Source organism: Colossoma macropomum, unplaced genomic scaffold, assembly GCF_904425465.1.
Source record: "Colossoma macropomum unplaced genomic scaffold, Colossoma_macropomum, whole genome shotgun sequence".
NCBI lineage: Eukaryota > Metazoa > Chordata > Actinopteri > Characiformes > Serrasalmidae > Colossoma > Colossoma macropomum.
In genome coordinates this window covers 970246-997500 of record NW_023495386.1, presented here as the reverse complement: position 1 = coordinate 997500, position 27255 = coordinate 970246, and the positions used below count along the sequence as shown (strand labels likewise).

At 38.5% G+C, this 27255-nt stretch overlaps 2 protein-coding genes across 3 annotated transcripts in view; both read left to right on the top strand.

Annotated features, from left to right (window-relative positions):
* Positions 1-4732, top strand: part of esyt2a (extended synaptotagmin-like protein 2a) — a 49359-nt gene extending 44627 nt beyond the window's left edge. For both annotated transcript variants that reach the window (XM_036562424.1, XM_036562423.1), the window contains 4 exons: positions 227-358; positions 522-627; positions 1987-2036; positions 2145-4732. In XM_036562424.1, the coding sequence (XP_036418317.1) occupies positions 227-358; positions 522-627; positions 1987-2036; positions 2145-2187 (331 nt within the window). In that variant the 3' untranslated portion in view covers positions 2188-4732. The remainder of the gene's footprint in view (positions 1-226; positions 359-521; positions 628-1986; positions 2037-2144) is intronic.
* A 7377-nt stretch (positions 4733-12109) lies between these two features.
* slco5a1b (solute carrier organic anion transporter family member 5A1b) overlaps positions 12110-27255 on the top strand; it is a 34892-nt gene continuing 19746 nt past the window's right edge. The window contains exons 1-9 of the mRNA XM_036562411.1: positions 12110-12369; positions 16897-16947; positions 21602-21715; positions 23065-23155; positions 23567-23687; positions 24600-24930; positions 25230-25574; positions 26517-26560; positions 26863-27182. Coding sequence (XP_036418304.1) covers positions 12306-12369; positions 16897-16947; positions 21602-21715; positions 23065-23155; positions 23567-23687; positions 24600-24930; positions 25230-25574; positions 26517-26560; positions 26863-27182 — 1481 coding nt within the window. The 5' untranslated portion in view covers positions 12110-12305. The remainder of the gene's footprint in view (positions 12370-16896; positions 16948-21601; positions 21716-23064; positions 23156-23566; positions 23688-24599; positions 24931-25229; positions 25575-26516; positions 26561-26862; positions 27183-27255) is intronic.

Here is a 27255-nt window from a genome sequence, read left to right as displayed (position 1 = left end):
TGTGCACTCACGCACCCACAAACACACATAATTTATTTGCGTATCTTTTTGGTTCTGATCTTTAGTAAAGCTCGAGGAGCAAGTCCTTCAGGATCATGGGAAAATTAGAGCCAAGTGTGTTAGATTAAGGCTGTAACTAAACTCTGTAGGGTGGTATGGCCAGGGTCACGGCTGGACATGTTTGGTATGCAGTATATATTACCTGTCTGCGTTTATGTGTCTGCAGGAATCTGATAGCATTCACAGACAGTGGCTCTGACCCATACGTGCGTTTGTACTTGCTCCCGGATAAACGACGATCTGGACGCAGAAAAACCCACACAATGAAGAAAAAGCTCAATCCAACCTTTGACGAATCGTTAGTCTGCTCTCTCCTCCCATCTTTGGTTTTTCCTCATCCTATAGTTTCTAGCTTTGGTGATGCTTACTAAAATAAGCCCCAGTGTGAAAAATGAACTAAACTAACTAAAATTACACTTCTCAGTGTTGAGTGATGTGACTTTCTGTCTCTGTGGGTGTAGATTTGAATTCACTGTGTCACTGGTGGAGTTGCACAGGAGGACTCTGGATGTAGCAGTCAAGAACGGAGGAGGAATTCTCTCCAAACACAAAGGTCTTCTGGGCAAGGTAGAGAAAGAATCTCGTAAAGAAGGCATTTTTTAGTGTTTTTCATATGGAAGTACTTGTACTGGGTTTTCCTTTCTACCGGAAATCAGTTACATTCTGCCGCATTTAGGTATCAAAGTGTAACTGTTGCACCATTTAAGGTATAATGAAAATTTCAAAAAAGTCAATTATAGATTAAACACAGACATTTGAAGTTTCTAAAAAATGTTACCTGTTTTATTTGAAGCTTGTGACAGACATATTCGCATATAGTTTATCTTGTAGCAGTTTCATTGTCGTTCAGTAGTGAGCTCAGGTATAGAGCTGCCGCTGCTGTTTTCCGTTTCTAATACCCCATTGCTTAAGCTGCTGCTTATATTCAGTGTCCTGTTTAGGCTTAAAGTGACGTTTGTTTCTCGCAAAATTAGTTGCCCCCATTGGAAAAGAACTGATAGGTTGCTTTCTTTGTCGCTTCATATTTATGCTGATAGTTAATCTAACATATTAGGACTTCTCTCCAGCTCTTGCAGTCTTAATTAATTGGAGAGTTTGCTTAGCTATATTTACCTAGATACCATGGAGAGAAAAAAGTCCTGCTTGGGCAGTTTAACTTTTTTCCAACCTATGTTATTAAAGCAATGTGATAAATTATGATGAAAACGCATTTGGCGAATAAAACTTGTCTGACTTTGTGTCCATTCGTAGCTATGAACATGACAGAAGGCAGCAGGTACCAGTTTACTGATGCAGAAATTAAAACATACCTTGTCAAAGAAAAAATGGTATTATAAGATGCCAGTGCGTTTGTCTGTGTACTCTTAATGATGTAAAATACAGGCAAAAAGTTAAACCAAATAGGAAGAAGTTGCTTAACATTAAACATTTGTCTTAAACCCAAATGGATCAATGGGTGATACGAATAAGTGCGTTTACATGCACTTAATAATCCAATAACAATAGCATGTAGTTGATTTCATTGTCGCTCCCAAGGTGTTTTGTTGTCATTTTGTGGGTGCGGCGTTAACCGCTGCTTGCTTATTTTCAGTTCTGCCGGTTTTTACACATGCGCAGACTGAGAAATCTGAAAGAAATCCGAGTAAGAGTTTACATGCCCTCAGAAGTCTATTATTGAGCTGAAATCCAGCTCTCTTTATCGGATTTCTTAATCGGATTTCTAGACCTTCCTCTGATCTAAGAAATCAGAGTATGCTGTATACCTAGAGAGTTTAATTCTCTTGTACAGAGCTAATGGGAAATGCTGCATTACTCTCTTTTTTTTTTTTGATAACATTTCAGTTATTTGTTTGAATTTAATTCGACTGCTGGACAAAAACCTGGCTGTTGACTTCTTTTTCCTCATATTGTGTCTGTGTGTGTCAGGTTCTGGTGGATTTGACTTCAGAGGACATAACAAAGGGCTGGACCCAGTGGTAAGGCATTGATTTGTTTCTTAATGCAAACTTTTTAAAAGACCTTAAAAATCATCCTTTTCTGTGTCCACTGCAGTATGTTTAATTGTGTTTGGTGTGCGGTGGTAGGTACGAACTAAGTGAGGATGGACTGAAGAAGCCATCTGCTTAATCAGAAGACACAATCACACCCTGCCTTTAAAAAAACTACAACTCCCTGCATGGAGTCCCTGAACGAACTACACAAATGTCAGCCATATTGAAGTGTTCTGTTTTTAGTTGATGGGCACATTCTGTGTATGTAATATATATGTATTACTCTTTTATCAGGATATTTTTATTAAGATGACCTGCAGAGCGAGAAAGGAATGTTTTGAATATCTGTTTAAGTTGCTTGTGGGTCTCTTGGGTTAATTTGTGCAATAGAAACAAGAGAATGGAGCATGTGTCTAATATGTATATATGAGAGAGTTAACGAGTGAGGTGTTGAGATTGAGAGAAGCTGCATTCTGTGTCTGTGAAGCTTTGAAGGAGCTCTTCAGCATTTTTCAATATAATCTCTGTCTCCTCTGTAGCATACAGTTGACTGTCTGACATTTTTGTGTAACTTTTCTTTTTGTTGCTTACAAAAATTATAATAGACCGGTAATAGTGGGCACGTGCTGAAGTGACATTGGTTTCTACTGTAAGTTTGTTTCCAATCAAATGGTTTACTAAGTACAGGTAAACATATTGACGTGATGGTGCATGGCAATCAGCTGTATGATGCAAATGCGGCAGATGGGGTTAGTTTGAAATACTCTACAGCATTCCTTAAGGTTTCTAAACATAAAAAACAACTCCACTGTTGTCAAGTTGTTCTTTAAAAATAAATAAAAACATTAATATAAACATAATATACATCCAGAGTAGAAGAGAAATGTCATCACAGCCAGGTGTATATGTGTGTGCATTCATGGGTGTGTTTTATCTTAAACCAAATCTGTACCTATACTGTCTAACCTACGACAGTTTGCACTTTGTGTGCGTGTTTGTGTGTGTGTGTGTGTGTGTGTGTTTGGGAAAAGTTCACCAGTATCATGTTATTCACGGTTGTGTACATAATTAATTAGATTTTAATATTTACCATGTAACACAGTCCTAATCATATGAAGCACATATATCAGTCTTACTGTTGCATTATCATGTATCATATTCCAAATGTTCACCTAACATGTCATCATCTGCAAAGGCCTTCACCCTTAAATGCTCTAATGCTGTGTAGATTTGACCAAACCTTAGCCTTTTCTGTCCCCTAATCAGGCAGGTCCTCCTTTCCCTTTAAGCTCCCCTGGACGGACCACTGTCCCTCTAACTGTCTCAGTCTCATCTCTTCTGTTCTGTTGTTGCCTTTATTAGTAAGGGGTTTCCTTATTGTATTGTTAATTATTATGTTGAGATTAGGGCAGAATGTTCTTGAAATGCTTCTCTGTGAAAGCTTGCCTTTCAAATGTGTGTGTGCATGTGTATTCCCTGTGCCTTATGCCTGGATGGGTGTATCAGATGAGCACATGAAGGCCATCACATACAGCACTTGGTTTTTAAATGAGAATTCCACTGATTTTTCAGAATTTTGCCTGATTACATTGCTAAGATGTAAACGAAGTCATACAGAGTGGTTTGATGTGAAATGCTCCATTCTAAAGAAACCTACAGAGTCAGAATTTTTCAGTGGTGGTGATAAGAACCAAACGTCCGTAGCATTTAGTGCCTTTGAAAACTACCTCAAAGGAAGTTATTACATGAATAGCTTTAAAAAATACGCTGAATAATGCCACAAGCATTGTTTTACTAAAGTTTTAAGGTAAGCTTTTGGCCTGAAACTTTTTTTTTATCTATTCATGGCAGAAAGGTACATGCAGGGTGTTTTAAGACAAAATAATATCCTAAGAAAACACACTTCTATTTCATCGTTTCATACATATTACATAAATAATATAAGTTCAGAAGACATGTAGATTCACCGGTCATTGTGGATAGTAAATAAACTAGCCAGCCATAGTTGTGTTTTAGACATCATAACCCCTGGTCCCTAAAGAAATCTAAGTTGACTTTCTCATTTTACATCAAAACAATCTAAATGACCTTGATTATATCTCAACGATTAAATTATGCAGAGATTGTGAAAAATAGTTATCATGTAACAATGCTATATTTTTTCACCATAATGCTAGCAGAAGAACTACCGTCAGTCTTAAATGTTGTTGAATTATTATATAAGCTGCCTGGACCATACGAATGATGTAATGAAGAGAGCATTGAACCACATTGGCAATGTGAGCAACCTGAGTCTTGTGCCTTCTGATCAGTCTCAGTTGACTGTTAACTGACCTTCTGAGGCACTTTTCCCATCTGAGACACCCACAGATCTATTGTTCCACACTGGCTAGTCTGAGAGTCAGTCACTGAGATTGCTTTATCATTTAAGCATCCACAGTTTTTGTGTCACATTTGAATGATGACCAACTGCTAATGGTTGGTGATTGGTGTTCTCAATCAAATCACATTGTAGACATCCAGACCTGTATCAGGCTTTATGCTGCAGTGAGAACATTCTGTGAGGGTCTCAAAGAGAATACAGCAGCCATGGTGCTCTGCACTATGTGTGTGTGAGTGATTGAGAGTCTTTTTGTCCTTCTGTCTTTTCAGTAATAAAGAACCTATGCCCTGCCTAACAAGTCAAGTGTGTGCCTGTCTGCCCACCCTTCTTCTGATTTAATTTTTTACAGCCTTTGTTTTTCAGTAGGAACCCTTTATTTCAGAATACGGAGTATAAAAAGAACTTAGAAGTAACGTCAAACTAATAATAAATGTTAAAACCAACTAAACATGATTTGATATCCACCCTAAGTCAGTGATTATTCTTGATCATGGATGGCTGTTTTAGTCAAGTCAGCTACCTCTAAGGAACAAGATATCTTGAGCTAATATGGTAGCAGCACCCCCTATTGGATAATATACATTTGACCTTGTTGGTTTGATATTTGCTGTCACTTCACACTGAAATATGTAAGTTTGTTTTCTTTGTATCAGTTTTATACACTGATAAAAATGGTGCTAAATCGAACCATGAAGTGTTCTCGAGCAGTGCAACAGAAGAGCCACTTTTATTTCCCAAAACAAACTGTCACTGGATGGGTCTTTAATGAAGGGTTCTGCTATTGTTACAATGTTGAGCTTATAACCATAGAAGAAACCTTTTCAAAAAGGCTCTATATAGAACCATATACAGCACACTCTCCATCAGTGTGAAGAATTCTTTCATGATGCAAAGAACCCTTTAATCATGCAAAGGGTTCTTTGAGTGTTCATGGTACTATATAGAACTGTTTTCTTTACTTAAGAACCCTTCAAGAACCATCTTTTTCAAGTGTGTATATAAATGCAAACAAAGCAATTGTACCTTTATTGTACTGAAAGGGCTGTTGCTTCAAGATACATTTAGACATTTAGAACCAGCAGCTCTTTCAGTTTGATGAAAATTACACAGTCTGCAGTCAAGAGATGAAGGTAATGGTTAGGTGTGCTCCTACACAATGAAAGCAGCTCTCTGATAAGGTTTTTTTTATGTTATTATTATTTTTATTGAGGCTTGCTCTGACGGTATCTCCTTTGGTGCCATCTGCTGGTAAAACAAGAGAAGATGAGAACATTTCTGTTTTAGTTTAGGGTTTCCCCTTTGCTCAAAGTCAACTCAGAAAAGGAATTTTTAGTGAACTGGGTGTGTTGGAGCAGAGAAAACATTCAAATGAGCAAGACAGGGCTACTTCTGGGTCAGGATCAAGAATCGCTGTGGTAGAGAATGTACTCATACACTATTTGTCCCCTATTTCCAAAATCAAGGGGAACTAATAGGGAGTTCTTTCCTTTGCTGCAATAACAGCCTCTACTCTTTTGGGAAGCTAGATGGTGATATATTGCTGTAAGGATGCAAAGTGTTTTCAGCCACAAGAACATTAGTGAGATCAGGTATTGAAGTTGGTTGATTATAACCCCATTTCCAAAAACGTTGGGACACTGTGCAAAATGTAAATAAAATAGAATACAATGATGTGCAAATCATTTGAACCCTATATTTGATTGAAAACAGTACAAAGACAGCATATCAAATGTTGAAACTGAGAAATTGTATTGTTTTTCGAAAAATATACCCATTTTGAGTTTTTGAATTCTTTAGCCCGGAGGACACAGTGTCCAGAGCAGTCAAATTTTGATTCACTTGACCACAGGACAGTTTTTCACTTCACCTCAGTCCATCTTAAATGAGCTTGGGCCCAGAGAAGGCGGTGGCATTTCTGGATCCTGTTCATATATGGTTTCTTCTTTGAATGGTAGAATTGCATTTGTGGATTTAGCAATGAGCTGTATTCATAGACAATGCTTTTTGGAAGTGTTCCTGTCCTACAGAATCATATCTGTTTTTTATGCAGTGCCACCTGAGAGCCCAAAAATCATGGCCAGCCAATATTGTTTTTTTGGCCTCCAGATTCTCTAAATCTTTTAATAGTGTACCATAGATGATGAAATCCCAAAGTTCTTTGCTATTTTACATTGAGAAACATTATTCTTGAATTGTTGCCCTCTGCTGAAGTATAATGATGTTGGACATGGATTGATAGCATTCATTTTTCTTTCTAAAACCCACTTCTTTACTTCAAAGTAAGTATTCTTAGTCTTGGAACCAATTTTTGAAAAGGTCAGGGCAGAATGTCAGCTTTATTTAGAGGTATGTTTACTGATATTGGATAGTCAGGGGGCCTATCAGGGAACCAAAAGCAATTGGATAATTGTTTGCTCAGGTGGTTTCTGACCAGTGATTGGGTCACACATAGGAGAGCTAACAGAAGTGTCAATGCTAGTAAAGGTGGATGTCATAAGTTAAAAAAATCAGAAGAAATGGAGTTAAAGAGTTAGAGTTAAAGCCAAAAACTCCAGATGTGTTAAAATCAATTGGCTGATCCACCTCTGACTGACTGGTGGATTTAACATTAGTTACAATAGCAATAAGCGAACTAGTAATAAATCTGGCAGGGGACTGTAGAAGTGACCCAAGAATACTTTCAGTCATGAAGAAAAACTGTTGAAAAGAACAAGATCACTTTTCAGGATGTAGACCCAGATGTGTCAAAGGCTACCATGAAGAGTAGAATACACCATCTCGACTGCGGAGAGTTAACCATAGGATGCAAAACAATGTGATGTCTCAATGACAGAAAAGCCAGATTACTGGTTCCTAAAAAAAGACATAAAAACCTATACAGTCCAGGGACAAATTCTTATAAAAAGATAGACAAAGACCACACTGTATCAAAGTGATGAGAACAAACAGAAATATAGTGGAAATAATGTCATGGTCGTAGAGGAGCTTGCATTTCCAGCATATAAGTGCAAGCTAATGAAATCATACCCTACCAGTGTAGTAAAAATTTGAGTGGTCTCTGCAGATTCTCCCATGCATTGCATAAAGCACTACCAGCATCATACGAAAAACATGTCTGTTTTGGATACTAAACTCAGATCACCAGTACACAAACATGGATTCCAAACTCACTATGAAGACATGACTTCAGCTCTACAGCATTGCCAAAATGTATTCATCAATGAAAGTAGATATAACTTCTTGCACTGAATCTGAAAACCCTGATTTCTCTAAGAAATATTGTATGCCTTAATATATGTCCTATATTATAGTCTGGATAATATTTGCAGTGTAGCTGTAATACAGTGTGTTCTTGGCCCTGGAGTACACTGCACATTTCACTGTTTTCCCTGCGGAAACAAAACTTTTTTAGTATTGTCCCAGCACAGACCTCACATAGTTCACCGCATCAGCTATGTTAATAATCAATTTGTTCCTAAACTGAACTACGTGCATTAGAGCATGGAAAATAATTAACTAAGCAGGCAAGGCCTGAGAACCACTGCTGTTGTTGACATTAATGTATTGTGGAACACTACGCATTATGCTAAAGGAACATTTACATCTATCAGATATAACACTCTTACAGTCCTGCCTTTCTGTACCACAGTCTATCAGGTGATTGGTCTAAAATGACTTTTTAAAGCACGTCATAAAAAGGTACTCAAGTAATAAACACAAATAGTAATGTGCAGTAGAATTAGAACTAGCTAGCTGGCCAGATAGCTTAGGTAATCAGCTCGACTACAGCTGCGCAATTTGTGTTGACAACATAAAAGAAAGAAAGAAAGATAAAGAGGAGAGAAGGGTGGAGCTGAGAGGAAAAGAGAAAATGTGCTCAGAATAACCTATTCAGCAAGGAAGCAACAGGTCAATTAGAAAAAAAAAAACAACGGCCACATGTACCATGACCACTTTGACATCAGACACATTATAAAGGAGGAGACCATTTACTGGTTGTCTTCAGTGCACATAGGTAGAAATAAATGTTCAGGTAGGACTGTGAGAAAGTGAGTAGGCCAACTTGGTATATACAATTTCCAAGCACGCTATGTACCACATTGTCATAGTACTGCGACACTGCTCACAGAAAACAAACCAGATTTCACTACAAATAATAAATATTACAGTGGAGATGACAGTGGACTTCAGGGGGAGCCTTCCAACCCTGCCAGCATTCACCATCCTGGACAGAACTGTGATGGCAGTAGAGTCCTGCAAGTTCCTGGGCACAACAATCACCAGGGACCTGAAATGGGACAGCAACATCAGCTCCATCATCAAGAGAGCCCAGCAGAGGATGTACTTCCTGCGTCAGCTGAGGAAGTTCAATCTGCCCCAGGAGCTGATGGTGCGGTTCTACACAGCCATCATAGAGTCTGTCTTCACCACGTCCATCACGTGGGGTAGCTCAGCCAACAAGCATGACCTCCACAGACTGTAGCACATAATCATGTCTGCAGAGAGGACAGTTGGGGTTAAGTTGCCCACATTGCTGGAACTGCATGCCTCCAGATCCAGGAAGCGTGCAGAGAAAATCTCCACTGACTCGTCACACCCCGGACACCACCTGTTCCAGCTCCTTCCCCCATCCAGGCTACAGAGAAGCTTCTTCCCACAAGCCATCACTCTCTTGAACAATTAAAATATTACACATAAACAATATTCCAGCTTCTAAACTGCACTTGTAAATATACTGGTATATAGTTTCACACTCAACATTCCATTCTCTGAAACTACCGTCACAGACCAGTGTTTCTTCTAGCATCTTGCTACCTGCTTTATTACCCCACTTATCTGACTTTTACCATACTTATCCCTTTCTTCCTTTGCCACTATACACCCTTTAACTGCTGCTGCACTCAGCACTTTAACTTAAGACACATACTTTGCACAATGTAAGGTTTACAGGTATGACTGTGTGTGTGTGTGTGTGTGTGTGTGTGTGTGTGTGTGTGTGTGTGTGTGTGTGTGTGAGCGAGTGATGGTAGGAATGCATGTTTTATTTTATTTTATTTACTACATGTAAGTGTTTATCTGATACTGTGCACTGTGAGCTCCTGTAACCAAAACCAAATTCCTTGTATGTGTAAGCATACCTGGCCAAATTCTAATTCTTATATTAAATATAATAAATATTTTCCCCCACTTGATTGGGTAGGCCTGTGATCAATCTGGGTAGGCACAGGCATACCCCTGGTTATGCCCATGGATGCGAAGCACTACTACCCCAAAAGTCCTAGAAAGCACACACTTCTTGTGCGTCCACAATGCTCAATAGACTTAGCCATGAGATGCTTTGCACCTAAAAATGAATGGGAAATCTTGTATCTCTCAACATGGTTTCTGTTTACAGGGAAAGTCCCCCCCTTCAGTAAAAGAGCTTGCAGGTAAAGCCACAAGCCAAAAATCTCCCTCTACTTGTGGAGCTTTGCGCATGCTGAAAAAACAAGCAGAAAAATTTGAGCCAAATGCTTCAAATTACTTATGCTGTTCTGTTAGATTTGATCTCAAATATGTTTTTGAAATGTTAATGTGGCTTTCAGTTTCCAATATATAGACCTCCCCCCATTCAAACAAATAGGAGCTTGTTCTTGTATGAGTGGAAATAACTGCCTGGAGGTTTTGCCAAGACATGCTGAGCTGACAGACTTTCCTATAAGAACTTTACTGACATAAAGATGCGCTGTAAATTAGACTATGTCCTCTGTCAGCCAGCATCAAATTAATTGACCATGACCAAGATGATATCCTTAGTTGAGTTTCAGACTCACAGATTTCATTGACATTGCCATGTTCAGCATTTGCTTACAAAAGTAGCTCTGTTTGAGTAACATTTCTCAACATAAAATAGCAAAGAATTTGGGGATTTCATCATCTATGGTATATAATATCAATATTCTCTTGGCCCAAGCTCATTCAAGGTGGACAGAGGTCTGACAAATCAATATTTCACATTTTTTGGAAATCATGGATGTCACATCCTCTCGATTAAAGAAGACAGGGACCATCTGACTTGTTATCAGCACACAGGTCAAAAGCCGGCATTTGTTATGGTTTATGGGTGCATTAATGCACATGGTGTGGTAATTTGGCATGGCATGGTATTAATGCTGAACAATATATACGGGTTTTTGAGCAACATACGCTGCCATCCAGATGATGTCTTTTTCAGGGATGGCCTTGCTTATTTCAGCAACACAATGCCAAACCACATTCTGCATGTACTGCAACAGCATGGTTCTGGGGTAAAGAGTCCAGGTGTTGAACTGGCCTGAGTACAGTCCAGACCTGTCACCACTGAAGACATTTGCCACATTATGAAACAAAAAAAACGACAAAGGAGACCATGAACTGTTGAGCAGCTGAAATCCTATATCAAGCACGAAAGGGAAAACATTTCACTTTCAAAACTACAGGAATTTGTGTCCCCAGTTCCCGAACGCTTACAGAGTGTTGTCAGAGGTAATTGAACACAGTGCAAAACATGCCCCCATCCCAAAGTTTTTCAAAATGTGTTGCTGCCATCAAATTCAAATATTTTTCAAAAAACAATAACATTTCCCAGAATGTTGTCTTTGTACTATTCTTTATTAAAGGGTTTAAATGATTTGCTCATCATTGCATTTTTTTTTATTTATATTTTGCACAGCATCCCTTTTTTTGGAAACAGGGTTGTAATACCAAGGCAAATATCCTGATACTGATAGTATCAGGATAACAGTTTAACAATACTGATGGTGAAACTTCTGTATTCTCAAAAAGAGATGTCAAGATCAGAAGTGTCAATATTTTAGTATCAAAATGCAAACCTTTAATACACATTCACTGTTAAAAAAAATGAATAATTGTGTTATTTTATTCAATAATGACTTACGCAATGTAAATTTAAATGTTTTTAAAAAATAGACGGAGGGTATTTATTCAGTATTTTGATTCATTAATGACCAATAATACTAGAATGACCTTTTCGATAAATTCTTATTTTCAATAAACATTAATGTTTCCAAAATTTCTGCACTGAGATCTTATCCTCACTTTTCAAGTAGGCATTCAGGATATTAAAGTTATTATAATATAATTATTGGCTTGCCATTCACTCATCTACAGCTACATTCATCAGTCTGGGCACATCTAAAATGTCTTACATTTTTTGTCTTCATACAACGTATTTCAAATCTGTGAAAGCAGTAACATAATTTTTAGATTTTTTTATGTTTTCGCAACATATTTGCTGTTATACTATGGAAAAAAATGACATAGCTCAGTGCACCTATGTAGTAAAGTTCCTTTATATAATAACATGTCCAGTGGGTGTAGGTACAAGGTAAACTGGCAGCTCAAGTGTAAAATCTGTCATGTTTTCCTCTTTCAAAATAAAACTAAAGGATCCTCTTGTCCCTGAGCCAGAGTACAGTTTGTGAAGGCCAGTCGTGATTTACTCGATCCATTTGCGAGGCAGATTGATCCGGTTGGACTCCTCCATGTTACTGACACACGCTTGGCCTGTGATACGTGCGAGAGAGAGAGAGAGAGAGAGAGAGAGAGAGAGAGAGAGAGAGAGAGTGTGCGTGACGTCAAAGCGAGGCAGGGCACTCATTTGAGCAGCGCGCGCACTGCGGCCAGTGCGGCCAGGTTCTTGCGCGCGCACTACGTCTCCTCCTCCTCCTGCTGCTTTCCTCCTCCCTCCCTCTCTCCCTCTTCCAGCGTCCATCATCTCTCCATCACCTCTCCCCTTCGTAGCGCTCTGTCCCGGGAGAGAAAGCACGCTGAGAGATTGATAAAATAGGGGAAATGGATTATTAGCGTGTCATGGCTGTATAAGAGCCGGAATGGATGTCCATTGGTTGCTGCTGTGTCTCCTCGCGCTCACCGCGGCGGCAGAGCGGAGATTCGGTAGGTACTTTCGCCTCCGGGCTGAGGGCAGTGTCACTGTTAGCTCACATCCAACCACGGGCACTTACCTTCGTTATCTGCCTCCTTTTTATCTGCTGAAAATAAGCTAGCAGCAGCCACTGCGTTTAGATTCATATATCCGCGTGCATTTGTCTTCACAGAAGAACACAGGCTTGTCGTTTGTTTGAATAGCCTAACATTAGCTTCAGGAGCACTAGGCATAAGAGTGGGCTACACTGGAAATGGAACTGACACACTAACAGATGGGCTATGCTAGTTAAGGGTCTAATTCACACAAACAGACCATATCTTATCCACGGCTCAGGCTGCTGCTGAGTACGGAGCCAGCACAGCCAACCTGTCTGTTATCAGTAGACTAATGTAGGACGGGGCTGCGCGCTCGTCCGTAGGCTGTAGTTGCAGTACCTTCATTAGGCTTTCCGTCATTACATAACGGCTTGGTAGACCACAACACCAGCAGACTCAACTGTGGCTATAAAATACGCTTTTGAGAGAATTCTCTCACAGACGTCGCAAGAAAGAAGATGCTTTTTAAATTGTACATTATATCCAGCAGTAAGGAAATAGTCCATGGGCTGTGCTATCTTTGGAACAGCATCATCGTTTAAGGCCTGTTCAGCTACCAATCAGAGATGCATGAGCTGTCCTATAATTTACTCTAATTTATGCATTTAAACTCTGATCTGTTTGTCGGTTCATGTCTGTCGAATAGGCCTCGATTACTTTTGTGTACCGCCTGTAGTAGTGGCCATAATTAGCGCTGTTTGTTTTTCTCTGAGTGGATGCAGTCAGCAGATCATACATGGAAAGCCCGCTTTTGGTGGAGACAGGACAGCTAAGAAGACACAAGTGGAAGAGAGAGAGACAGAGAGAGTGGGAAAGAGAGAGAGAGCGTCATTAACCCAGCTCTTGTAAAGGTTACCTTGTCAATCAGGGGGCAGCCGTAACCATAGCAACAGGTCTTAGCATCTTTAATTCATGCAGATGGTTGGCTGATGTCTGACCTTCATATCACTCTGATATCACGATAAAATGAAAAATATCAAAAGCTGTCGGTCAAAAGTCTTTAGATAAACACTCACCAAATTGTCACTACGTTTAAACGCCTTTAATCACGTTATTTTTGACAATATTCAGAGTCCCAAGGCCAGATTTTGGTGCTGCGACAACAGTGGCTTCAAGGCTGAGCCTGTTCAATCATAGAGCATGTACCTTCACTGTTCTCCCTCATCTAATCCTGGCCGGCAGCGTTGATGGTTCTGTAGTTTCCGGTTTACATTAAAACAGTAAAAAATCCAATTTTATTTTTTGTCTGTCTAGTTAATTGCTTCTGTCTTTAAAACTATACTACATGCGATGCTTTAATAAGAATCATGATAATAACTATAAGATAACAGTAATAATGATAGCATAGCAATGGCAGAATACCCCTTTTTCTTTTCTGATGCCCATATACTATGCTGGAGATGGAACTGACACAGTAACAGGCCAATATGGATATAATATATTTTTCTTTGAAAACTGCTGAGCTTTAAAATAAGGTGTTTTATATACCATGCACAATCTACTCAAACCCTACTACCTCACCCTTATCACTCTTTATCGTGTAATGTTATTATGTGGTTACTAAGTCTATATTGTAACAATTTTGCAGCTCTACAAGCAGTTCTGTGCTAGATTTATGACAGAATTGGATTTATTCTTTTTTCCAGCTGATATTTCCTGCTGATATTGGCCTGAGTATATCTACCAGATATACCCAGTAGATCTCTAATAGCCTATTAATTTTAATAATAATCATCATCATCTTCATATCACAGATTGATTTACAGCTTTGAGAAGCTTCAGGGAAGTTACTAAAGTTCTCATGCAATTGCTTGATGGTCCTGTAGTGCACAAATTTATCAATGTACCAATTACTTAGTTCAGACATATTTAAACTGCGGTTCTTGAGGTACTACAGATTTTATAGCCTCTCTTTAGGATCAGGCACAGTGATAAAATGGCTAACCAGTTACATGAACTGTTACCTACCAGTGATTACAAAATCCAGGCCAGTGGTTAGTGCCAAATGGATACAGAGACCAGGTAAATGATTTCAGACAGTTATGAAGGTCTCTTTCCTTAACACAGCAAATAGCATACTGTGAATAACTCTAAGACCTGCTTCAGTGGTCAAGGTGTGATGTTCTAGATTGAATAATGCAATGTTTTCCTTGTTAAAAATAATTTTTAAAAATTAAAAAAAACTTTTTGACAGAGATTCCCTATATTATTCTTTAACTTGTCTTATAGTATCAAACAATTGTTGTGTCTCAGCAGGTTGTAAAGATGCACTGGTTTCTACTCAGTCAGAAATGCTACTGCACTGATTACATTTTAAGTGACATTATAAACATAATTCTTTCAGACTAGTAAGATAGTTAGCATGCTTTGTTTTCACAGGAAGTCACTAATTACAAAACAATGACTTTCAATCACCCAGAGAAGAAAATAACAGTGACTGCACTTACATTGCACATCCACAGGCTCTTCAGTCAGCTCAGCGCTGGAAGAAGTACATAAACTGCTTCCTTCAATTAAAGCAGAAATAACCTGATATTCTAGCACATCATAGAAGTGAACATTCAACATGCAGAAATTAGTTTACTTATTTACATTAATTATTATAAAAGCTGACTACAAATTTGTAAAGACAAATGCAAGTAAAGCATGATGACTTTACAGAGGCACTTATACTAATAATAGTGCTCTATCACATAAGATGTTGGTCATCATTTCATTTGTTGTTCATCTGTTCTACTATTCATTTATACTTTTTCAGTTGGTAATTCAGTTGGTTTCTTCAGTGCATTTCAGGAATAGGAGACAGAGCTGTTAGATCCTAATTCGGATTTGATGTGGGTAGGTGTTGTGGCTCTCTGTCTGAGAATAGTGAGTATGAGAATGAATAGTGAATACGTCAGAATTGTGACTGAAAGCTGTGTGACTCAGTCTGTTCACCAGCCCACTCAGACGTAATCAAACGAGCACAGATACTGCACCTTTACCTCCTACTCCTCAGACAGTTCCAAACAAGCACAGATACTGCTCTTTCTCACCTCCCACTCCTCAGACATGTGCATATGAGGACAGATCTTTCACTCTCACCTCCCACTCTTCAGACATGACTAAATGAGCACACACACACTCCTCTGTCATCTCTCACTCCACACTTTGACCAGTCTCAATTTCCGGATGATTCCATCATCTGCTGCTTCATGTGGAAATAGCTGCTGCAATACCATGTCTGAGATGGGTGACCAATCAGGGCTGTTTTTGACTGACAGCTGAACTGTCGGCTTCGGTTATTACAATACCAAGTGATACCAAGATCAGTACCAGGATCAGTAAACGATTCTGTAAGGAAAACGTTTAAAAAAAATATGCATCATTGTTTCAATAAGCTTTTATTGGATTGAACACTGAGCCTCTGATGAGCAGACACATCCTCCTGAGAGTCATCTAAACTGAGTTTCAATGGAGGAGATAAGACTAAATAAAATGACCTTTTTGTACACAGGCATAAAAATAGTTAATGTCACAAATTAGCTTAAATTTTGGTAGTGACCTTGATATAGTGCAGAATCTTGAATATTTTTTTTTCATTTTACTTGTCATAACTTTTCTTTTTTTTTCAAAATTATAAAATGTTCTAGTATTTATTTCTTATTCAGTTTGGTAATTTAATTTAATGTATTTAATTTAGTAATTTAGTTTAAATTCCCAACCTGTGTTTGGGTAACTGTGTGGTGGGCAAATCAAACATCATCACAGGCCCACTTTTGTCAGCCCGGTTTCAGATAGTTTGGCCTATGTGTTCTTTTGATTGGCTACTTCTTTCATGAAGTGGATGCTTTTGTGTTGTGTGGGTATTTAAAACCTTAACTACTAGGAAAAACCAAAACCTATTTAGCTTTTTACACGTGTCTACATTTCTGGATTTGTTCATTTACTTCTGTATTTTTCATAAAAATCTGTTTCGGGTGGGCAGTATGGCAAAACTGTATAATATCACAAGGCATTTTCATAATGCACAAGATGTATCACAATTATAAAAGATTTGTCTGTTTGCTATGTTGGAACAGACACAATGCACCTGAAAAACAGTAGTGCCACATTTAAAAATGCTACTAAAACAACAGTGCAACATTTTTTAGTGTTTCACCACACATCACTACCTTCAACTAAGCAGGTTCAATTATGCTCTTTTGGGCTCTCCTGACAATGTTTCTAAACCTTAGATAGCTTAGAAATCTCATTTTGATGACACATACAGTTGGCCAGTGATCCTTACATACTGACAATATCCACAGTATACTCAGAAAAGCGTAACTTGGTGTAATTTACCATAACGACATTGTATCCCTACATTGCAAGCCCATAGTCTTATGTGTCCACAGAATATACACAGCCAGTGCAAGATTGCTGCTTTCAGTGCTTATTTTCTCTCTGTCTCTTTCCTAGGTTGCCTGTTTGAGGAGGATCTGTGTGAGAGCTATGAGATTTGTGTCAATGGTAAGGCACATCTACACATATGCACATAAAAATAGAGAACCAATGACCTATATTAAAGCACAGTAATCAGAGTTACTGTAATCAGAAACACATACATACACACACCATAGAACACAGCCTCTGCTGCAGATACTCTTCTCTGAGCTTGTTTGTTCTTTTGTATATGTGTCTGTGTGTGTGTCCTGGTGTGCACGTGTGTGGACGTTATGGTGCCTCCCTTTGCATGATGTTGACTCGTTGGGTGTGGCTAAACAAACACCAATACCTTCCCATGGCCTAAGCCTGTTTTTCCAGAACTCCTCCAAAATTTACCTCATACATTTGCAGTCATGCTTAATCTTTAGTCTGTACAATTTGAGTCCAAAAATCTGACTTATTCACTGGTACATCAACCAGCAGAACCACATGTTTGTTTATTTGTTTGCAAATAGGACAAAATGGAAAACAAATAATAGAACAAAATTGTGAACAATGACAATGTGCACGGGAAACCTTGTCAAATAACTGGACTATGGCCACTAAGGTAGAACATTCCTTTCTGCAGACATGCTGGTGAGTGTAGAGTAGGTTATTGGTGTTTAGGAAACACGAGTTAAGTACACAAGTTGAGTAAACACAGGAGTATTGGTATTGATCTCGAGTTGGAGACTATGGATGAGTTCTCATCTTAATTCCAAAAATGTAAGAGGTCAAGAAGGGGAGGTTCCTACTATTCATAGTAGGTTTTGAGAATAACTATTTATAAAATCATTGTTTTAAAGTTTTTAAGTTTTTTTTTCTCTTAGTGGGATTCTAATAGCTATCAGCTGTAATATCTCTATAGATTCTGAAGATTATAGCTTATAGGTTAGAATTAGAATCTATAGATTCTAATATCTGCCAGTTTTACTGTGATTCTATTATCTGCCAGTTTTATACTAGGTCACAGTCAGGGCTGCCACAATCATGAAATTTTAGCTGATGATTAATTGTAAATAATTGTAATTAACAATTTTATTGTTTTTTATTTAATTGTTTGCAAGTGTTAAAATACTAGCCTAAGGTGGCCAAATTGGCTGATTAGCCACCCCACTTGCTAGTTATGTTTACTTAATAGCTAGCACTTGTACTGTTAAATCAATACTATGTGTAAACTCACACAACGATCTACAGTTAGAGAATTTTGTGTAGAGTTAAGCAAATTTACATGTTCTTCACTAGAGTGAAAATATAAAAAAAATACGCGTTCTGCCAGCATACATGTTAAAAATTGAAGAATTAGCTACAAATAAACTAATATTACTCCACACTCCTTTTTAAACTTGTAAAGTTAGAACTTTTTTGTGTTTACTGCATTTATATTCCTCAACACAACGCACCCAATTTTTTACGTTTACCTGAGTCACCCATAATATGACCTGTGAATTATAACGACTGTGGAAAGTGATTGCAGTCACCTTAAACAATTGCGATCATCACAAATAATAGCAATTAGGTGGCTATGTAACAATTCAGGCAGTACTAGTCACAGTTTTTAAAAATTATTTATGGTAGACTGTATACTTTTATTTGAATTTTAAATATATTAAATACTAAATGCACTTCATTTGATTTATAAGGACTATACCAAAGTAGGAAATGCAGATGTTTTTAATTTGACCTGTTCCATGGTAACGCTGTCCAGAAAAGCTCAAACACTACACTACACCTACGCACACACATTCTTAAAGTAGTAATGGCTTTGCTGAATGAATAAAGGTTATGTGATAACAGTAATATTGTTAATAACTAGTTAATAATTGACTCTGAATGTTGACATGACCCACTTACTTCTGTACAGTGAGTGTGTGCGGATGTTTGGTGACCATGTTTTTTGAAGTTTTAGCTATGTAGGATGTTAGTTATCATTTACGTAATAAGAGAATTGAGGAAGTGTTAAAAAGCACTGTGTTGCATATATTCTGTTTTTATTTTAATAACAATCACTACTTTTGTTACATTTATTAATCTTTATTTTATTCACTCTAACATTTCTATTGCAAACTGTTAAAACAGATTTTCAGATATTACAGCACCTAAAGCAGCACCTATTAGATGCTAATAGATGCTATTCACAAACACACATATACGTGCATACACACACAGCACCCACCACTTCTCCTACTCTTTGTGGTTCTATTATTAGCCCAGACAGAGCATGCTCTGTTGACAGCACTGCAGATTAATGCTCAATGAGCGCAAAAACATATTCTAGAACTTCTGAGAACATGTAGGAACATTCTAGAATGTGGTTTCCCAATCTCAGTCCTGGTGATCCCACACTATACACATTTTTGTGCTTTGTCTCATCTAGCACACCTGATTTAACACATTAGCTAATTAACAGGTCTGTATCAGGTGTATAGAGTAGTTAAAACACAAAAATGCAAAACACAGGCTCACCAGGACTGGGGCTGGGAACCCCTGCTCTAGAACATGGCAAAACATTTTAGAAGACTTTTGCTCACATTCATCTACATTTCCCCCAGTCATGTCTGTGATGACATGTAAATTTGCACAACATCATGCAGTCATACAGTAAAAAAGGAATCTCAAAAGAATTTTCAATTTATAATTGATACTTTAGGAAAGGTTTATCCTGAGATTTAAGAATGTTTTAATATTTTATATGTTTTTAGAAGAAAAGTAAGCACTATAACATTTCAGAATCTGGTGTTTGTAGTAGATCTTCTAGAAGATGCAGTATCTAGCTACGTGTTGCCATGTTGCACACAAACACAGTCACAGAATTAGTGGTAGGTCAAGCAAATGTCATTGCCCTTAACACGACCAGCTGCCCTTGTCTCGGTTGCCCCTGGCAACAGATCTAATGGAGCACCATGTCTGATTCTACAGCCCTTCATGGGTCTGAAGAGCTGGAAGAGAACAAAAATGTGGACTGGCTAGAGGACTGGACTGTGAATCTCTGTCTTGTACACCTAATGCAGCACATATACAGCATCCTAACCACACTTTAAAAAATTGCTCTTCAAGGGTTCTTTAATAATGAAAAAGTTCTAAATATAACCATGAACACTCAAAAAAACATTTGCATGGTTAAAGGATTCTTTGCATCGTGAAATGGTTCTTCAGGTTGATAGACAATGTGCTGTAAATGGTTCTATATAGAACCTTTTTGAAAAGCATTCTATACAAAAAGGGTTCTTCTATTGTTACAAGTTTGACATCATAATAGAAGAACCCTTTTTGGGGCTATATAGAAACCTTTCCAACGGTACTAATGGTTGCTTGGTCAAGGGCAGCAGTCAGTTGAAATTAAACCTCTGACCACTTGAGGCAGTCTTCAACCTATGTCCCTCTGAAATGGTGGGCATTTCCATTCATCACAGTCTCGCTGAGGGATACATAATGGGTAATACCACCCCACCTTCAGAAGATGGGTGGTTGATTGCTCTTTCAGGCACTGCTTTACTGATACAACTCTTAACACTACATTCACAGGCTATAATAAGTCACTCTAAGTAAGAGCATCTGTCAAGTCATGTCTGATTTGGCTGTGTAAAATTTAGTAATGGTGTAAATGAGACTTTTGAAAGATCATATGAAACAATTGCTTCATTCTTTCAGATCGTTCAAATCATCGCACCACAGTGACATCTGGTGGTGCTCAATACAACCCCTTCTTATAGACTAAAGAAAGCGTGCGTTCATGATAGTACACAGTCTCACATCAGATATCAGCCTCTTTGTCAGATAATCAAAAAAGTATGCACAGATGGTTATTTAGTTGAGGCAAATGTGAAATACTGTTTAATTGTATTAATATATCCATGAAAATGCATATGCATAATGAACAGGTTTTTTAAAAATAAATACACTTAAACATATATAAGCATTTGTCAACGTGCTAATATTTGTGATTTTATTTACTGTAGAGTGCTTGTGCAACTTGGCTTGCATTTATTTATTTTCTTATTAAACAATACAGTCAATTATTTCTTATCAAGATACATGAAAGATCTGTTCCGTTGTGATGTACTGTTGTTGTTAATGTTAGCAAAATACACAAATGTAATTTTCTCCATAAGAAAGCAGGGACTTCACTTTGCATTACTTGTAATGGAACCTCTTCTGGGGCTGTCTACATGACTTTTTCATTATGATAAGGACTCCAAAACAATGTAGCAAAATGCTGTGCTACATAAAAATTAACCTTATCAGTTTCGAATTTGAGTTTTGAGTTTGACATTGCTTGTAAAGTTTTAATCTGTCTTACGCTCACTAAATAGATAAAAGTGTGAATTTACTTATTATTCTAAGTTACTTACTTTAACCATATATTAAGGATTTAATTATCAGTTTTTGTTATTGGTCCTGAAATTCCATATTGTCGCATACATACCATTTAACCAGTACTCAGATAATTTACTTACACAGAGCAAATACCTAGTGAACCCCAGCAGGCCCTCCACCGCTAGCGCTCAATAAATGACAAAGGTATTTGTTCCCAACACCTTAACTGTTGTCTTAACAGAGCTACTTTATGAAGTGCTTGTTGTACCTGTAGATTCTGCAAACTTTATTGGAGTCAACTAAATGTATATGTTAACTGTAGGTTCACATTTTTGTTAAGTGGCTGTGTACATTCATAGTTGATGGTGTCATTATTTTGCAGATGGCATGTTCGGCCGTTGCCAGGCAATGACAGTAGCGGATGTGTACACATATGACATCACGCCAGCAACGCTGCAGAGATTCCGCTTGCTGCTCCAGAAACTCTCACTCCGAGGTATGCATGTCTCTGCTGCCATGACAACTGCACGCATTACTACCGTCACGGCGGTTACTGCGGTGACTCACACCTAAATGCATCACCCAGGAGCAAATAATGATGCGCAGGAGGATGATGCTGACAGACTGTGTGTTTGTGTTAGTAAGTGGGAGAAAGAGAGAGAATGTGAAAGAGCCTTTTATACATTGCTCCATAAATAGATGGATCTCATTGAGCAGCACTAGCCTTCCCTAATGCTGTGACTCTGCTGCACCAGCAGAGGACACTAAATTGAACAAACTATACAGTCTTAAAAGAAAAAATGTTTGCCATAGAACAGGGGTTGTCGATTGCAGACATTTAATCAAGCTTTCAGTGTTGGATTTTGTCATCACTGGTAATTAGCTGCACTGTTGATGTAACTGATTGAGCACCTAGGGGCAGATTTACTAATGTTTTGCAACACAAACCCCTTTATGGCATGAAACAGTGACTGTTGGGATTTACTAAAGAGACTTTGAGGCGCTTATGCACTTGTGCCTTATTGCATATGCATTTATAGGAGTTTCCCTCTCCAAGTGAAAAGAGAGATTACTGTAATGAAGCACCTATACTTATTTACCAAGATAGTAAATACTGCATGCCATGTGCCTGTGAAAAACTTATTTTTGGTGACAATGTGGCTGCCATTATTTGTGCTCAGAGACAGAGAAAAGAAGTTTTTCAAACACATTTATATATTTTCAATGGAAAAAAAACATTTTGTGAATGTCCGCAATGTTGTATTGTTCTCAACTTAATGAAGTAAAAAGAAAAAACCTAATACCAAATAATTTTAGTGCAGCAGTGTTTTAAATTGCCATTTCCTGATGCCTATTTTTTTTACAATCATCAAAATGCCTTAAGAGCAGTTTTTAGATTATTTAGGTTTGACTGAATAATGATTTGACTGTGTTTTTTGCCAAATGTTGAGCCCATGTTGAACAGTTGAAAAAAAAACACATTTTATGCCGTTCATTGGCATAATGTTGATTTTGCATAGATCTAAACATTGAGCTGGACCTCTGGTCATATGTTGATTAGAAAATTCCACCTTTGTTCATTTGTATGAAACTTCTTAGTAGATAACCTGCCAAATTCGCCCCCAACACAAAGTGTTGGTAGACTGTCAGTAATTAGCGCCTCTTCTAGTAAATCTGCTCCCTAGTGATATACCGTCTATTCATCACAAAATCCAGGACTGGAAACTGGATTCACGTGGGGAGCCTAACTACGCTGAGCATCTCCAAGGCAGCGATTATAAAACTGCAGACTGAGGACACTTGGCCTGTATGTTATTATCATAAATCCTGCTCATGTTCCCTCAGGTCTGTCATGGGAAGATGACATCACTCAGCAGGTTCTGTCTAAAGAATTCTCTAAACTACGCAAGATCTCGCTAACACAACCTGACTCAAGGTAATTCATTCATGCACCTGCAGAAGTTAGGTGTGAACATTTTCTATAACCATTTTACATTTCATTAGCCAGAAACAAATACCCCCACATTGTGTACATATATCTATCTTAATTGCTGTCCAGGAAGAAGAACTGTAACATGCTCTACATTTTCACCTTTTTCATAAGTGATTTGTTCTTTGTATAGCAATGGCACAAAGTGTTTTTCCCGCTCTCGCATACCTGATTCGACTCATGAAAGGTCTGATAATTACACGCTGAGCTGAATCTGCTGGTGAATGCAAAACATTGTGTACAATGCATCATCCTCTAGAACTTGGGCTGAGAACCACTGATCTGTAGCTTTTTAAAGAAAGAGGGGATTTCTATGATAGAACGATTCTGATAGTTAGTCCCTCCTCTCCTGTGTAGGTCCATGGTTAAGGCGGGTGCTGTGGGTGATGGAAGACTGAAACCATTGGAAGCAGAGCTTAGCAGGAGTCTGCAGAAGTACCTGCTGCACATGGGTCTGCTGCCTAAATTAGGCAGTCAGGTAGGATTTGTGTGTGTTTATCACTGCTTACCTGTTTGGACCAAAAATTATCCTTCAAGTTATTACATAAATCTGTCAATACCAGTTCCCAATCCAGTATTTGTATTTTCATAGATAGTCACACACGGACCATCCTATCCAAACAAAGCAAAATATGTGTGTCTCTGTGTAGTTCAGTTTATATTTATGTATGTATATTCCTTAAAAATAAAGATGTCACAAAGGGTCGTTTTTGCCATGCCATAGGAGAAACGCTTTTGATTCCATAAAGAACCTGTCAGTGGATTCACTGCAGCAAGTTGTGAATAATGTCCAATATGTCACTATAAGCATAAACAATGCAATTAGACAAACTGACCTCAAAGAGTTTTGAGGTCATAATTGATCAGGTGTAATATAGCCACTTGTGATTCATTAAAATATGCCTTGTTTGCCTCTAATACTGGTCTTTTAGGTGAGATCAGGACATCTCTAGACCAAATATCCTCATAATTTACAGGGAAACTTGATGACATTTTAGTGTTCACCATTAGAAAACAAGCTAAAAATGTGTAACTGTAGCTAAGAATATTTAGCCCAGTAAAATTCCCAATAAAGGTAAAACAGCTTTCCATTGTAAGGATTAATACATGGATTAAAGACTTAACCCTTGTCCCTTATTCACTTTGTATATCAGTGATGCACTAGTGAAATGTATTGCTTTTTTAGATAGTTTTCTATGAAGAAACAAACACATTGCATTGTGCGTGCTTGTAACCCTTCGCATTGTGTGTTTACTGTCCTTTTTAGTGTCTGTGCCTGTATTGGCATTCCAGTGTTTTGAACTGAATTGTATTTCCCTTGCAGACTGCAGTTTTATGAAGTCATTAACAGTATACATATTTACTCTTGGTATGTGTTGCTTGTGTACAGGTCAACCAGATGAAGTCTTCTCAGCCACTTGAGTATTATCTTTCTGGAAAACCTGGCAATAAAGTTGAATCTGCCCCTCCTGAGTTCACGCCAGAGTCACCCTATCAGTCAGCTTCTTTCCCTGACCTTACCTATTACCAGAGTGACGCTGCATACACCTCTCCACAAAAGCAGGATGGTTCAGACATTCTTCTTACTGCTCTAAAGAAGTATCTATCTCAGAACATACCGCTTAAACCTGAGGAGGATGGTAGACCAAAACTTGACCCAGTCTTCCTGAAGAGTGGATCCTTAAAGAGTTCCTTCAAGGACCCCCTGACTCCTGTAGATGGTATGATCTCACGCCCATCTGTAGTTGGCATGATTATAATGAATCAATTAATTGACGGTTAATGAAACCATGAATTCTTTTGCCTGATTAATTGATTAATCAATTGAGCAACAATCCTTTCAAGTTTTTTGGCAGTACTGTGACTCAGTGTATTCTATGGCATACATAAGACACACTAAAACACATATGGGCTGCTGTATTGATTTTAAGCTCTGTTTTCTGCAGCAATCATGAATATAGCCATGGGCAACTCACTTTTCTGTGGTTCTAACCTGTGCCTTTGGTTCTGCCATTATCAGAGACCTTTATTCGTAATGTTCTGCGGAATGTGGGGAAGCACAATGTAGACATGGAGAGCCTCAGTGCATCAGATGTGGACCAGCTGGCTGGTCTCATCGCTGATGCTCTGCAGATAGTGGAGCAGCAAGCAGAGCAAGGATATGCACCCCGAGATCTGGAGGGAGGGGACCAGGCTGGGGACCTGCAACCTGAGGACCTGCAACCTAAGAACCTGAAACCTGCAGACCAGGACCAGCAGCCAGAAGCTGATTCAGAGAACCAGAATGCCTCAGAGACATCCAGGCAGCAGAACGAAGAAACTTCACTTGTCCACCAAAGGTTTCAGGCCAGCCCTTCTGTTTCAGGTAAAACATACAGAGGGTCAGGTTTCAGGCGCAAATAGGACGCATTACACATGTCAAACAACATGCATGTTAAGTACAAAATTGGTGCATAAGCCTAAACACGCAGCTTATGTGGCATGTTCATGGAAAAACACAAAATGCTTTTCCTTCCTTCATGCACATCCATTTAAAGAAAAATCAGTTGATGATTACACTTTTGACAGTTCCCATCATTTCACTGCACCTTTCAAAACCCAGTCTCATAAGCACAGCACAGTTAGTAGGCGGTCCTATGTGCAGTTTACACAGTGTAAAACTAGGCCGTCAATTCAAGTCATAAGTTACAAAAACTTAATCAAAACATCATTCCATGTTTTTCTTAAAGCTTGTGACAGACAGACCTAGCATAGCTTTTATCTTGTAGCAGTTTCAGAATGACTCCATCGCTAGTGAGCTCTGGTATAGAGATGCCACCAGTGTTTTCCATTTCTAACAACCCATTGACATTTACTGTCAATAATGTGTCTGTGACTTCCCAAAGACCTAGAGTGGCCTTTTTTTTCCACACAAAATTGGTCAATTTTCTGCTCTGCGTTTGAAGAATTCAACCCATTTGTTTTCATCCAGAACTTGGAAACAAGTGAAACAAGTGAAATGTTTCAGTGAAACAAGAGTGGTACTGCAATGCATGCAGAGTGTAAATACAAGCATGATTCTATTGAATAAAATGGACTAAAATTTACAGACATGTACGGAGACTTGTAAGGAGTTTACACGATTAGCTACAGCCCTAGTAAACTGATCATTCCATCTGGCGAGGATGTATCAAAACTATAAAAATTTAATTCTAGCATATTTTTTGTGCTTGATTAGATCAGGTGTTTTCCCATATCCTGTGATATCTTGCATAAATTGAACATCTGTCTACACATAAGGATGATGTGCTGCTCAATTCTATTTCAGAAAAACAAACAATGGAAGAGGAGAGATCTGTTGCAGACCACAAGGTAGTTCTATTTTCCTGGTCTAAATACTGACTATAGAGAGCATGGATGAGACAGAGGGGGATAGAGAGCTACTCAGCTATTTACTTTGTAGGCGTATGTTTTCTGTGTTTTTAGTATGACTTGGGTGCAGTAACATTATTTGCAGGAAGGCTTTATTCCTTGACATAGAGGTGGATTGGTTAGAAATACGTGATCTCCAGATTGAGGCTGAAGAATGCAGATATTATTTGATTAGGTCTTTTTTGACAGTCTGATTGTTCATTAATTCATTACTTTTTATTTCCTGTTTCCTATCTTGACAGGAAATTGGATTGCTGGGGAAGTTGCTGGAGTATCTGGATGAGACCTCCCGCTCAGATGCAGGGCCGCTTGTAAAGGGGCGTGGCATATCAGTGGAGACAGTGCGCAGCAAAACGACCCAGCGGGACGTGGGTGTGCAGAAGAAAGCAATGGAGCAGGTGGAGGAGGTAGAGGGCTGGGTGCAGGCCGCTGCAATAGCGCCCTCTTCTGTCCTGCAGGATGTCGCACCTCCCCACAAAGTCATGAAAGTGCAGGACCTGCAGCTCGACGTACAGAGCAACGCCAAGAATGATGTCTATGGATACATTATTACAGATACCGAGTGAGTCTCTATTTCTCACACAATCATTCACCAACATACAGAAGCAGTTTTGCACAACCCAGTGACTCCCTCC